Source organism: Hippichthys cyanospilos, chromosome 2, assembly GCF_059441005.1.
Source record: "Hippichthys cyanospilos isolate Australia breed blue-spotted pipefish chromosome 2, RoL_Hcya_1.0, whole genome shotgun sequence".
NCBI lineage: Eukaryota > Metazoa > Chordata > Actinopteri > Syngnathiformes > Syngnathidae > Hippichthys > Hippichthys cyanospilos.
The window spans coordinates 13,392,548-13,405,059 of NC_142370.1; the positions used below are offsets into that span (position 1 = coordinate 13,392,548).

General features: G+C 39.2%; 2 protein-coding genes across 2 annotated transcripts; one reads left to right on the forward strand and one right to left on the reverse strand.

The window, feature by feature from the left end:
* The first annotated feature begins 1,281 nt into the window (after nucleotides 1–1,281).
* Nucleotides 1,282–5,020, forward strand: arl11 (ARF like GTPase 11). Its single transcript, XM_088439364.1, has 5 exons — nucleotides 1,282–1,438; nucleotides 3,753–3,818; nucleotides 3,889–4,004; nucleotides 4,071–4,248; nucleotides 4,768–5,020. Exons 1-5 carry the CDS (start codon nucleotides 1,283–1,285, stop codon nucleotides 4,894–4,896), a joined length of 645 nt encoding a protein of 214 aa, XP_088295490.1. The 5' UTR covers nucleotide 1,282; the 3' UTR covers nucleotides 4,897–5,020.
* Nucleotides 5,021–5,077: 57 nt separating this feature from the next.
* LOC148427438 (caveolae-associated protein 2-like) lies at nucleotides 5,078–10,221 on the reverse strand. Its single transcript, XM_088439340.1, has 6 exons — nucleotides 9,879–10,221; nucleotides 9,023–9,163; nucleotides 8,835–8,936; nucleotides 6,656–6,913; nucleotides 6,305–6,457; nucleotides 5,078–5,864 (listed from the first exon to the last, which is right to left on the reverse strand). The coding sequence occupies exons 1-6, from the start codon at nucleotides 10,152–10,154 to the stop codon at nucleotides 5,574–5,576; spliced, it is 1,221 nt and encodes a 406-aa protein (XP_088295466.1). The 5' UTR covers nucleotides 10,155–10,221; the 3' UTR covers nucleotides 5,078–5,573.
* Nucleotides 10,222–12,512: the final 2,291 nt, after the last annotated feature.

Below are 12,512 nucleotides of genomic sequence, written 5' to 3' on the forward strand. Positions count from 1 at the left end.
TTTTATATTTAGTTTTTTTGAATGTATTAACTACATTTTATGACAACTGGTAAATTAATATGAACATCCTTCCATTATCTTCCACTTATCTTCCCGGGTCGCTGGGGCAGCAGCCTCAGTAGGAAATCCCAGTAAAATGAAAATCAACAAAATAGAGGAAATATTAGGAAAATATAATGAATCAATGATAAGTATTGACACTTTAGCTTGAGACAGTATAATTAATATTTTGATAGAGATCTGCCCATCCCTGCCAATGGGTAGCTTCCATTCCCATACAAAGAGTTCACAATGCATGGTCCACCTAAAAAAATTGCTAGCTAAAAAATATTTCCCAGATAATGCCTACATAACATCAACAGCGAGCTAATATTAAATTCAGCAACACTGAGAATTGGTAATAAAAAGTGTAGGTTAGGTACTGAATAGTAACGTTAAGAAATGTACCATACATCTTCGTTCAAGCCAGGTACTTACTACGAACACCGTCACTGTAAAGTCAGTAATATCTCTGGAAGATACCTTACAGTATGCAACAGGGTAAATCTGTCAGGGAGAAGTGAAAGAGATTGGCTTAAACAAACTGCTGTTGTAATTCTTTTGTTCAAATATAATGTTAGAACAAAGTGCTGTATGTAATATTTTTGCTTATTTACAATGGACATACAAACCAAAACTCTTACCTTTTTTGAAGGTGCTTGGATTCAGTAGAACAAGGGCTATAAATGCATACTTTTATAACACATTCTTTAAACACACTATTAAAACCATAGAAATACCTTTGTACAAGTACACTATATTGAGAGAGAACACACCCAATGGATAATACAAAACAGCATGAAAAGCAAGCGTATCGCTTCTGCTTATATGCCATTTATCACTTAGGAATGTTCAAGTCATTTAAACCCATAGTAAACTCTTTAATCACAAGAGTCTCAAAGGGCTTCATAGGGCATGCACGTGACAAATATTAACGACATCCCATTTACTAACCGTGGAAAAATATTGCTTCGGAAAGGTGGCTTAACTCCAACCTTCACCCCGCCTTCATTATAAAGTACTCCTGATGAACCTTTTTGAAAGAATGTCACCAAAAAGCCTTTACAGATATGATATCCAAAGCAAGAGGCCATCAACAAGGTTTACATTATCATACTGCCACCTCTGGTTTGAATTTTGCGATGATAAAATATAATAACTTGGGATTTTAGGGGTCTTTTTCTCGGAACAGTTTTTAGGAATAAGAGAACTTGTTTATATGCCGCCTGCTTGCATAAAGGACATGCTGTCAAACCAGTTTGTGATGTCATGTTTTCCTTCCCTGGTTCCGACATGTTTTTTTTTTTTTTTTTTGCAAGAAACCAACTGGATTTTGAATTTTAACGAACAAAGCAGAAGAGGAGTTATGGGTCTAATTCAGTCATCTAAAAGTCCACAGGTAACACCACTTGATTTGACTTGTTGACGTAGCAACCAGGTAACACACATATTACTTCATGACGTGTTGAACCAACACCTTGAATCCACCCTGAAACAATTAAAAAAAAAAAAGAAAGGCGCCACTTCCTTGCCTTTTAAATGCATGAATGAAACAAACTTTGACAGACATTTCAGGCATGTGGATCCAAAGTGAATCTGAGAAGTCATTCACACATTGTAAGCGATTGTGAATGTGAACTTCAAAGATATTGCTCATGTTGTTGGAAGGTTCTGATTACCTTCAGAGGCTTTAACGTAAAATCGCTCCCATCCGTTGTCAGATATGATTGCTCTTTGCTCTTTATCCTCTTCATAATATTTGTAGGCCATAGCAGGTGGCGGGCTGCTTCTGAATAGAAAAGGCACCAACCTCAGCTGAAATGAAACATAGAAAACTTAATTTGGCATGTTACCCAAATTAATTCAACCGAACCTGCTCATAAATCGAGTGGCTGCTGTAGTTTTACATTTTTTTTAAAGGGGAAATTGGGACCACACCTCCACCATTGAATTTGTTAAAAAAAAAACAAGGTTTATAAAAAACTGTTGACTTAGCTTGTTTGTGAAGCAAAAGAAAATAAAGTATAGAAGTAATCCTTTGCGTAGAGTATTGTGTGTTTTCATGTCATTGTCAAAATAGTAAAACATTTTGTAGTCACTTTATAGTCTATGCCGTAGTCTAAACACAGCGTTCTGAGTAATGTTGAGTTTGGAGAACATGAATTAAAGAGCACAATCCATCTGTTTTCATCCATCTCAGGTGGCAACAATTTTGATACTTGAAGTTGACTGCAAATAATCAAGTAATAGTTGGACATGCAACGGCTTACCTGTTTTCTGAGTTCGACCATTTGATGTTCTCAAGCTGAGTGATTGTCACTACCCCACCTTTCAGCATCTGTCATTTCATTTTCAGTCAACAACAAGTAGCAAAATGGCTGACCTCTGAGATATAGTACAAAAACGGGTAGATTTTGCTTGTCAATTGATAATCATGTCCATTGTGAAGCAGTATCATGCTTTACATGATATTCAATGTCTGGATGTCGGTTGCCATTTATAATTTCTTGGCCAACTATCGTAGATGATGTTTTCCATTGAAATTCTAAATTACATCTGTCACATACCCTACAAGGAAAACAAATCATTGTTGGACTTGAGTTTACTAAAAAGCACCTTTATTTAGGAAATTTAGGAAAAAACTTGCAAATGAATGTCTTCTTACTGACCAACAGTACTGTATGTTTTAAATATAATCATAGGTCTAGTTATCATTAAATTACTGCATATTGCATGGGGGGGTGGCACTTCTCCGGAGCCGGCTATATTTGTTATAGCTGCATACAATGGTAAATGCAGCACCTCCTGCTGTCCGTAATGAAACACGGTCTAAATCTTACACACTATCCCTTTAACACTTGATTCTAAACATTACTTTTAACTTTTGGTTGGCATAATCTATCTGAGCGAGAATTGTGTTCAGTATGCATTTTGGTTCATGAAACCATGACTTAGAAAGGCAGCACAAGCCGGACATTCTCAGCAAGGGCAGCTGTGTTACAGCTGTAAATAACTAGTAGTTAATTGAACCAACTCAGTTATTTACTCAACTGAACATAATCTGCAAGTGAAAGCCTGGCCAGCGCTGATCCTTTTTCTGTCTTTTTTATATGAGCAGAGTCGCTTTTTCTTTTTTGTGTCCTCGGACCAAGCAATTAGTTTATCAAGTTGATTTTGCAGCTTTTGCCATGATAGCAGTAATCCCATGTAGACATTTGAATCTTCTGGCTTCTTTGTAACGAATGGAGGATGCATGCCACATAGCAATCATCACTTTTGTATTTTGTGTGTGTGTGTGTGTGGTATGGCTACTGCCACCCTTATTGAAGTTGCTTTGTCCCAGTAAAAATATACAGATCATTAATGTGGTTGTAAGTCAATGTTTCATCAGAAATGTTATGAAAATATTTTATGAAAGTTGAAAAGTTCATTAGAGTTGCCTCTAGTTCCTCCATGCTCACATTGGAATTTCAACCTTTTCTGTTTGTAAATAACTCCACTGGAAAAATCAAAATTATGGCGCATTTTGTGTCTCGCTTTGAAAAAAAAAATAGCTCATGTATCAATACAGACAATACAGAGATCTAAAAAGAGATCCAAAAGAAGACCATTCAAACCATTTACCCCGTTGTCTTGATCGCTCAGCCTTTGTCACACAACATGGGAGGATCAAGCAAAAGTTAAGCTAATGTGCATGTCCAACATGGATTCAGGTGATCCTGATGGGTTTGGACTCCGCGGGAAAGACGACTTTACTGACTCGTCTGCTGACTGGACAGGTGAGCCTCTGTCTAACTTGGCATTCTGGTTTGTGCCGTGGGCAACTGTGATCTGAATGTGACGTGACAGGTGATGGACACATCCCCAACCATTGGATTCAATGTAGGCTCATTTGATGTGGATAAGAAAACATCATTGACAGTGTGGGATGTCGGAGGCCAAAAAAGCATGAGGCCTAACTGGAGGTAATCTTGTGCTTTGGTTTAATTTGCCGCTTCCCCTTACCGTTCCTTTTTTGACATCTTTTTTAGGTACTACCTGGATGAATGCAAGGCACTGGTCTTCATGGTTGACAGCAGCGATCGCAGTCGGATCGCAGAGGCCCAGAAGGCATTGAAGAAGGTTTTGAGCGAAGGAATGGTGCAAGGTCTTCCATTGATGGTTCTCGCCAACAAGGTGGACCAGCCTGGCGCCATGACCGTCCAAGAGGTAGAAACAAAAAAAACAAAAAATCCAAACGTACAGTGGAAGCTTAGAGCTAGAACACATGTTGTCGGGTTTGTTTGAATTAGCATTTTCCTGTGGCATTATGATACATTTTTTTATTTTGTCGCATTTTACCATTGGTCAGAGAGGAAAATTTCATTGGGTCGGTTATATTCATATGTTCATATTTTCATTGTTTACATGTTCTGCAGTACATACACATTACTTCAAGGAAATTGTGGACCAGAGTTTGCTTAAACACTAGATTTTGATGATGGATTCCGAACCAGTCATCGCAGGTGTTGTTACTCTATCCGCCAATAGGTCTAACGCAAGTTATGTTACAACGAAAAAGCGATCAAATTAAAATATTTGCGAGCATTTATTTTTCAACATAGTCCCTGTCGAGAACTGAGCACTTGAACACAATGGAAGCAAGGATAGAGCGATGTCATTCCTTCTCCTCATCTTCTTTCTCTTTCCTTTGCCTCTCTTCTTACGTTGACACCTACTGGAAAGCAGATCTCCAACCAGCTGGAATTGTGCAGCTATCCTCATCTGCGATGGGAGATTCAAGCATGCAGCGCGCTGAAAGGAATCGGTCTACGTCAGGCATTCGCGTCCGTCGCCAAGCTCATTAAGAAGAACTAACATAAGGGTGTGGCAAGGAAGAGGAGGAAAATAAATATCAAATGTGAAGAACTGTCATTTTAGAACACAGGTCAAAGTTTGTGCTTTTGACTTTATTTAATAAATAAATAGAATCCCAAATCAATTTGATTTTGAGTGATTTATTTTGTGTTATTTCCTTCACTAAGGCAGACGCAGGGAGTTTTGTGACATACTTTTATTCATCTCTGCTGAGTACAACAGGGAATATTCTTTGGTCGCACAAGTTCTTTTTACATGAGCAAAACAATGCTATATTGTTTCAGTGAAAGCCATCAGAACCAGTCTATTTTATACATTTTCAAACTGGTTGATCATAGTGAGCTTAGCTTTTGTGTAGCCAGGCAGCAGTTATGTACGTAAGCCATAGAAAGGTAAGCTAGACGTGAAGTTAAAATGACTAACGCACTTTTACGTTTGCTGAAAAATGCTTTCATGATAGATAGATAAAAATGGAATGTGCTCATATTAAGTTTAGGTAAATGTTTTGGGGGTCCAAAAATTAAATTCTCTATATCCGGGAGAACATCCCCTCCAGTGTTTTTGTGCTAACTTTGCCTCTGTTTATCCAACTCAAACAAATAGTGTGTTTGTGTTTATGCTTTGCAGTGTAACAAATGTGTTAATTATAAAAATAACCTCTAAACATGGTCAATCACTTATTCCTGACGTGACACTGAAGACTCCTCCTTGCGTTCCTGGTCTTGAGGCAGCGTGGTGGACAGCGCGTAGTCCTCACTAATGCCTTCAGACAGCGCGCTGACCTCCGCACATGATTCCTCCTTCTCTTGCTGCTCAGGGGGGGCCAGCTCGTTGTGGATTTCTGTGAAGGTCACCTCCTGCTCGCCACTGCTCAGCGGGGAGAGCTGTACGTGGTCTTCCGGGATGGGGCCCTCTTCGATCTGATCGGGATGTTCTTCGGGAGGCTGTGAGGCTGAGCTGCTGCGAGGCTGCAAACACACAGAAGATAAGATTAGGATGACTAAGAGCAGCAGTTTTCAAATAGGGGATTTATGAAGGCACTTCAGGAGGAATGTGAGATTTTAACAGTGGTTACGAAGGTATCAGTATATCTAATTTAATGCTTTTTAACGCTGTGGCAGGAACAGCAAATTGGAGATGAAGTAACTTTGACGAATTGAGTTACAGTGACTGCTTCGTAAAGTATTTTCTGCTTTTAAAAAATTAGACATTGTTATTTGTGGTGCAATTTTCCAGCAGGTGAGCCAGAAATCAAACACATGATGTTACACAATCCATCTTCAGTACATATCTAGTTCCAAAGTTTAATAAATCAGACACATCAGTATTTCTTCATCCAAAAATGCTTTTTGCTATCATAGAAATATCATAAAAAAAAGTTTGAAAACCAGTGACTCAGAGGTCTTACCTTCTTGATGCCAAAGGTAACAGGGGGAACCTTGAGGCTAGATGTTTTCTGTTTGATTTTCTCTCGTTGTTCGGCGGACACTATTTTTGTTCCGATCTTGGTCATCTTTTTCTCAATGTTTTGTCGGGAAAATGCTTTCTTCAGGCTGTCAACCTGTCGGGAGAGTTACACAATCATAATCTGGATTATCTTTATTCGCAACATATTTTCAGTTGAAGTTGATCTCATATTACAGCATTAAAATCACTAGAACAAATTGTACATTATATTTAGGTCAAACAAATATACAGAGTTTGTGTGAAGAACAAATTCTTTCCCAAACCAATCAACAAAAAAATCACAATTTCTTACCTTCTTCAGACTGGAGAGTTTCAGCTTCTCAGCTTTGGACTTCTCCATGTTCTCAAGGTCTTGAGGCCACATCTCCTCATCCAGATCTGCCTCCAGTCCCACGTCCTCATCAGATGACAAGTCGATGGTTTGGAGTCCACCCTCCGAAGGCTGATTGCCTTCGACAGCACCAGATTCAGCCCCTTCTTCCGGAATTTCATCACGAGGGAACGGTGGAGGATCCTTCACAAAGACACTGGACGGTATCTCGTTCTCCTCCTTCAAGGGACACCAGAAACCATAGTAAGCCACAAAAAGGCCTGAGCAAAACATCTTGTCATTCAGATAGCAGTCCAGACAAATTTGTTCAACTGATTTTTTTTTTTTTTTTTTTGCTTTAAGTGTACACTTGCGCTATGGACACTGTGTGGTGGGAGAACATTCATTTTAGCAGTTAGAAAAATAATGAACAATAGTGGTGAATAATACTATCAAATAAACATGAAAAACAATGAATTACACAAACTATAGTGCCTTTGGACTGCCATGATAGCCTAATGCTAAGCCATAATATGAAATGGAAAGATCAACAATTAGCATTGATTGGAATCATATTACAGCCCTTTAACAATAGAGATTTGAACACTAACAATGGAGAATTAATACCACAAAACTCAAAGGCAAATATGTTTCATCCTCTGTCACAAAAACAGCAAATACTAGAAAATGTGAGAAATTGATGGCGAAGGCTGAAATGCTGATTAAATATATATAATGATAGCAAATGAAGGTGGCTAGGTGGAGCAGCCGTTAGCACGTCGCCTCACAGTTCATGGACCCGAGTTCAAATCTACCTCCCGCCTTACTGTTTGGAGTTTGCATGTTCTCCCCGAGCCCGCATGGGTTCTCTTCAGGCACTCCGGCTTCCTCTCACACTCCAAACACATGCATGCCAGGTGTTTTGAAGATACTAAATTGTCCTTAAGTGTAACTGGGTGCAAGAATGGTTGTTCATCTCTGTGTGCCCTGCAATTGACTGCCAACCAGTTCAGGGTGTCCACCGCCTACTGCCCATAGTCATTTGGGTTAGGAGCCAGCAGGGCCGTGAGCCTAGTGAGGATAAGCGGCTATAGGAAATGGATGGATTGATGATAGCAAATGAAATAAAATTACCATATTTTCCGCACTATAAGGCGCACCTAAAAGCCTTATTTTTTTTTTTAAAAGCTGATCGTGCGCTTTATAATCTGGTGCGCCTTATATATGGATCAATATTGAGATTGTGATTCGTTAATGGGGAATGAACTGATAAAGTAAGCTTTACCTGTTTCTTTTGTGTGTTTACAGTTGAACAAGGTTGGTCATATTGACATTGAGTTATTATGCTATTGAGAGTTTGGAGTTATTATTGTTATTTCTTTGAATATGACTATATTGTGTTTGAAAACGTTTTAAAATATGTCATTAATTGAGGGCGCGCCTTATAACCCGGTGCGCCTTATAAATGGAAAATGTTTTAAAATGTGTCATTAATTGACGGTGCGCCTTATAATCCGGTGCGCCCTATAATGCGAAAAATACGGTATGTGGCATGAAATGGAAAAGTTTTGAATGATTTGGAAAGATGTGGCAATGTTAAAGCAATGTTAGTGAAACATGTGGAATTATTATAGAATGTAATTGAATGATGCCGAAAGATATGGAATCATGTTGTATGGTATGAATATTTTTAAAGAAATAGGATGATGTGGAATGATCTTGAGTTTTTTTGGAAGATATGGCATGATGTTAATCCTGAATTGTATGAAATGATGTGGAATGATCTGAAATGATGGTAGATTGGGTGATGTAGAATGATCTTGTTTAAAAATGTGTAATATGAAGGTGAAAAATTTGGAATGACATTGAAGATATGAAATGATGTTGAACTGTTTTGAATGATACTCAATGATGATGGGAAAGATTATTTGAGATACCAATGTTTTGAGTTATAAAGCGTGAATTAATACAATTCGAATGTCGAGGCAACCCTGTACTTAATTAGCATGTGCACACCTGCTAACACATGACCATGAGGAATTTGTTGAATTTTGTGTGTTGGTGAGAGAAGCCGGAGTCATGATACCATGTGATCTCGTGATGCACAAAAGCAATTTAGTTAGTTCACATGACCTGTTAAAAATAATTTCAGCTCACAAACCTGAAAGATGAGTACTTTAAAGCTGTTCCTATTGATCAAATGCGCATGGTTCGCCTCCAGTTTTTTAACCTGCGTGCCTTGACGCTCCATCCTTTCACGTACCTGAAACAAATCGGCCTTTCTTTCAAACCACCCATCCAGAAGACCCAGATTTTTGTCATTGTGACATCGTTGACCTCTATAGTTACCTCCTTCATGGTGACGGAAAGCTTGCGACTCTTGTCGAGCAATTTACTAACGGTGTTGGAGGTGTGACTGTGACTCTTGGACAGTTTGATCATATCGGCCTGAATCCCTCTGACCACACCCTCCATCTCCACCTGGTGCCCCTAAAAAGGAAAGGACCTTATAGATAGAACACACTTGCTAATCCTGTGACCACACCCTTCTCAAATTTAACCAAATGTTTGCAGAAACTATATTGCGCCAGACATCTAAGGTTTGTTGAAAAAAAAGGGGCAGTGGGGCTCAGTTGTGTTAGGGCTAGGGGGCAGTTAAAGTTAGCATTTAAAAAGTTGACTACTTGTTAGGTAAATTTGAGCAAGGCTTTGACCCTTAGCATTCTCATGCAGAACTCTTGGGTAACAGCATTCCTTTGAAAATTCTATTTCCTTTCATGGAAACATCTTGAGTAAAAAAAAAAAATCTGTTTCTGATTTTAGTCTTCTTTCAGATAAAAAGCAAAAATGAATTTAATTTGAATTGGAGAGAAACAGTAGTTTTATGGCTGGAGTTGGACTGGCTCTGGAGGCTAAGGAGAGAATGTAGTCAAATAAAGTTTGAACTTTATAGGACCTGCTTGCAAGTTGACCCAAGTTGTTTGGAATGAGCTCTTAATTCTTAATTTGGTCAGGAAAAACATGTTTTCTTTGCAGAGTGTAATAATAAATGTTTTCCATCAAATGTTTCTTTTCTTATTGGTTTTAAAACTGACAGGGTTCTGGGTCTTTGTAGTGCTTCTAAAGTTAAGAAAGTAACATAGTTAGTTGAACAAGTCTCAAGTAAACTGTCACAGAGTAGAGCGCAGCCCCACCCTTCTCTCACCTCCATCTTGTGTTGGTTTTCCTGCACAGCGTCCAGCATGTTGACTAGTTTGTCCAACAAAGTAAGAACCGTGATAGCGTTGACAGGGCCTTGGCCCATTTTTTCTGGGTCCAATCCGATCAGACCAGCTATAGAATTTTCCTGATTCTCTGGGTTCTCCTGTTCTTTTAGTTGATCTTCCGGCTCTTGGACCTGGGAGGGTACCATCAGGTCCTGGTTTTGGTGAGTATCCGTGGTCACCATGTTCTTGCTTTCCTGAGCGCAGTCCTCACTCATCAGAGGCAGCAGCTGGTCACAAAGTTCTGCAGGCTGAATAACAGTGGAAACTCTGTGTGTGCGTTTGTGTGTGTGTGTTGTGTGTGTGTGTGTGTGTGTGTGTGTGTGTGCTAAGCTCTGATTGGTTGGCACTTGGAAAAACATTCCGCCTAACTTCCCTGTAGGGAAGTGCACACCCTTAACTATTCCAGTGCCAGAAAAAGACCAGCACTTGTGCTTCTGCAGCTTGACACAAGTTCCACAAAGGTGAAAGAAGCTTGAGCCACGATTTAATCAAATTGTCCAATGGGACATGAAGTGCCGCAGAAAACTGAAGAAACAAACACCACAATGTTCGAATGCTCAATTGTGGAGTATTTAATTCACATGCAATTTATATATGAATGTTGTCTTTTTGTGTGTGTGTGTGTGTTAATGAAATAAGGTACAATAGAAAGCACTACATGAGAACCAAACTTTTACATTACAGGAGAATGAAAACATACACATTTATGCCAATAAATTATGTTTAATAAATGAATAAGCAATCATGTAAAATGAGACGCAGAAACAGTTAAACACAACAAAAGTACTCCAACACTCATCTTGTGAGGAAAATGTCTGTTTGAAATATACATAATAGGTAAGTAGCAGACGTGGCACCATCAGCCGGGGTGGGGAAGGAGTTAAAAGAATAACTTTCTGCCTGTTCCCATGACAACAGTATAAGGGGGTGATCGCTCTCTCTCACCGTCATGCCTTCCAGATGAAGTCATCTGGAAAAAGACTCTCCCTCTCACTTGCGCTCTCAGTTGAACTTGTGATTTTTCTACACGTATCATGTAAAACATCAGAAAATAACAGTTGGGTTCTTTTTCGAGACCGTGGCAAGAAAGAAAAGCTGTAAATTCCATGAAATGGCTCAAAAATACTAAACACTAGTACAAAACTAAAATCAAAAGTCTAGAATTCTTCTTTTTTTGTGTTCTTACTAACCATTCAACGTGTATGACCCATTGCATGAGTGTTGTTAAACTGATATATTTTTATCCTGACAAAGAGAAACTGCAGTACTAGCTGTAAACCATGATCAACAACCCTGATCTATAAATTCAAATTCATATGACGGTCACGCCCATAATAAGTGTAAAGTATGTAAAGTCCTGTATATGCTTATTACGACTTATGTAAACATATCTCTGCCTGCTTGTTGGGTTTGTAAAGTCTTGATAGGGTCAAAATAACGTGTCAAACTATTATTCAGCAGTTTTAAAGAGTCGATCTCCACAAAGCCATGCAGCAAAGTCATGGGTGAGAAATGTAAATATACTAGCAACACTTAGACATCAAAATGACATAGTAATTCAGAACAGCTCATTCCCATAAGCCACATTTCTTAAAACGGCAGATAAAAGATTTACCCGTACTTGTTTGTCCATGTGTTAAACACCTCAAACAAAAATAAAGGAAAACATGAAGGAAGTCACATTATTTAAGAAACAATAGACTAGGGGGGAACTTCCTTGCAGTCCCACTCATGCATTTCATGTTAGTTCAGTTACTGCCTGATTGTCTGTTTGTTTCTTTCTGTGGAATTTTGATCCATAGAGAGATGCATCAAAAAACAAAGAATTGAAACTGGTTAAAAACACGCAAAATTTTAGGCATTTACATCAGTAATAATTGGCGTAAGCAGTGTTGAAGAAGTTGGAGGGCTTTGGAGGAAGTTTTGTTGTGTGCTGCTAATGCTTCAAAGGTCAAAAAAGGTTTCTTTATTTATACCTTACGGTAAATTTGCTTTGCCAGGAGAAACTCTGCAGTCCGGGTAAAAACACAAACAACAAACAACAATACATCAGACAGTGCAACACTTGAAATGCCAGACGTTAAGAGTCATAAAATCCCACAAGATATCCCGGATCCAAAGGTTCATTGAAGCCCAGAACTCCTTCCTCTCTTTGCCTTGCTGTTGAGGTTGTTAATGGCTGGTATGATGCTGTACTTGTAACGTTTGGTCCTGATCTTTGGGGGCAACGAAGCGACAGCCGGAGAGAAGGAGCTGGAACTCGCCACGCAGAGGGTGCAAGCTATCCCCAGCTATGGTGCGGGCTTTACCCTGTAGCTGGGCCTCATAGAGAGCTGTCATGGGGAGTTGAGGCTCCCCAATTAGCCTTACAGCCCACTTGACTACCCTCCCCAGTGCATTTCTCTCCTGGGGGGGTCAAGTGTGCGAATCAGGACACCAGCGCACAAGATAAAACAGATTTGATAAAAGCACGGTAAGGAAGGAACAAGCATGGTCTTATCCGCATTAAAACGCCACCAGTCGCCGAAGATAAAACAAACGCTGATGTCCCTTCTTTCACACAGCTTCACTGT

Excerpts from the sequence above, each read along its gene's own strand:
- arl11 (XM_088439364.1), top strand. The coding sequence starts at position 1,283 with ATGCTGTCAAACCAGTTTGTGATGTCATGTTTTCCTTCCCTGGTTCCG. Across the intron at positions 1,439-3,752 it reads AGTCATCTAAAAGTCCACAG|GTGATCCTGATGGGTTTGGA; the intron begins GTAACACCACTT and ends ACATGGATTCAG. Across the intron at positions 3,819-3,888 it reads CTCGTCTGCTGACTGGACAG|GTGATGGACACATCCCCAAC; the intron begins GTGAGCCTCTGT and ends GTGACGTGACAG.
- LOC148427438 (XM_088439340.1), bottom strand. The coding sequence starts at position 10,154 with ATGAGTGAGGACTGCGCTCAGGAAAGCAAGAACATGGTGACCACGGAT. Across the intron at positions 6,914-8,834 it reads TTAAAGTACTCATCTTTCAG|GAGGAGAACGAGATACCGTC; the intron begins GTTTGTGAGCTG and ends TGTCCCTTGAAG. Across the intron at positions 5,865-6,304 it reads TTACCTTTGGCATCAAGAAG|CCTCGCAGCAGCTCAGCCTC; the intron begins GTAAGACCTCTG and ends GTGTGTTTGCAG.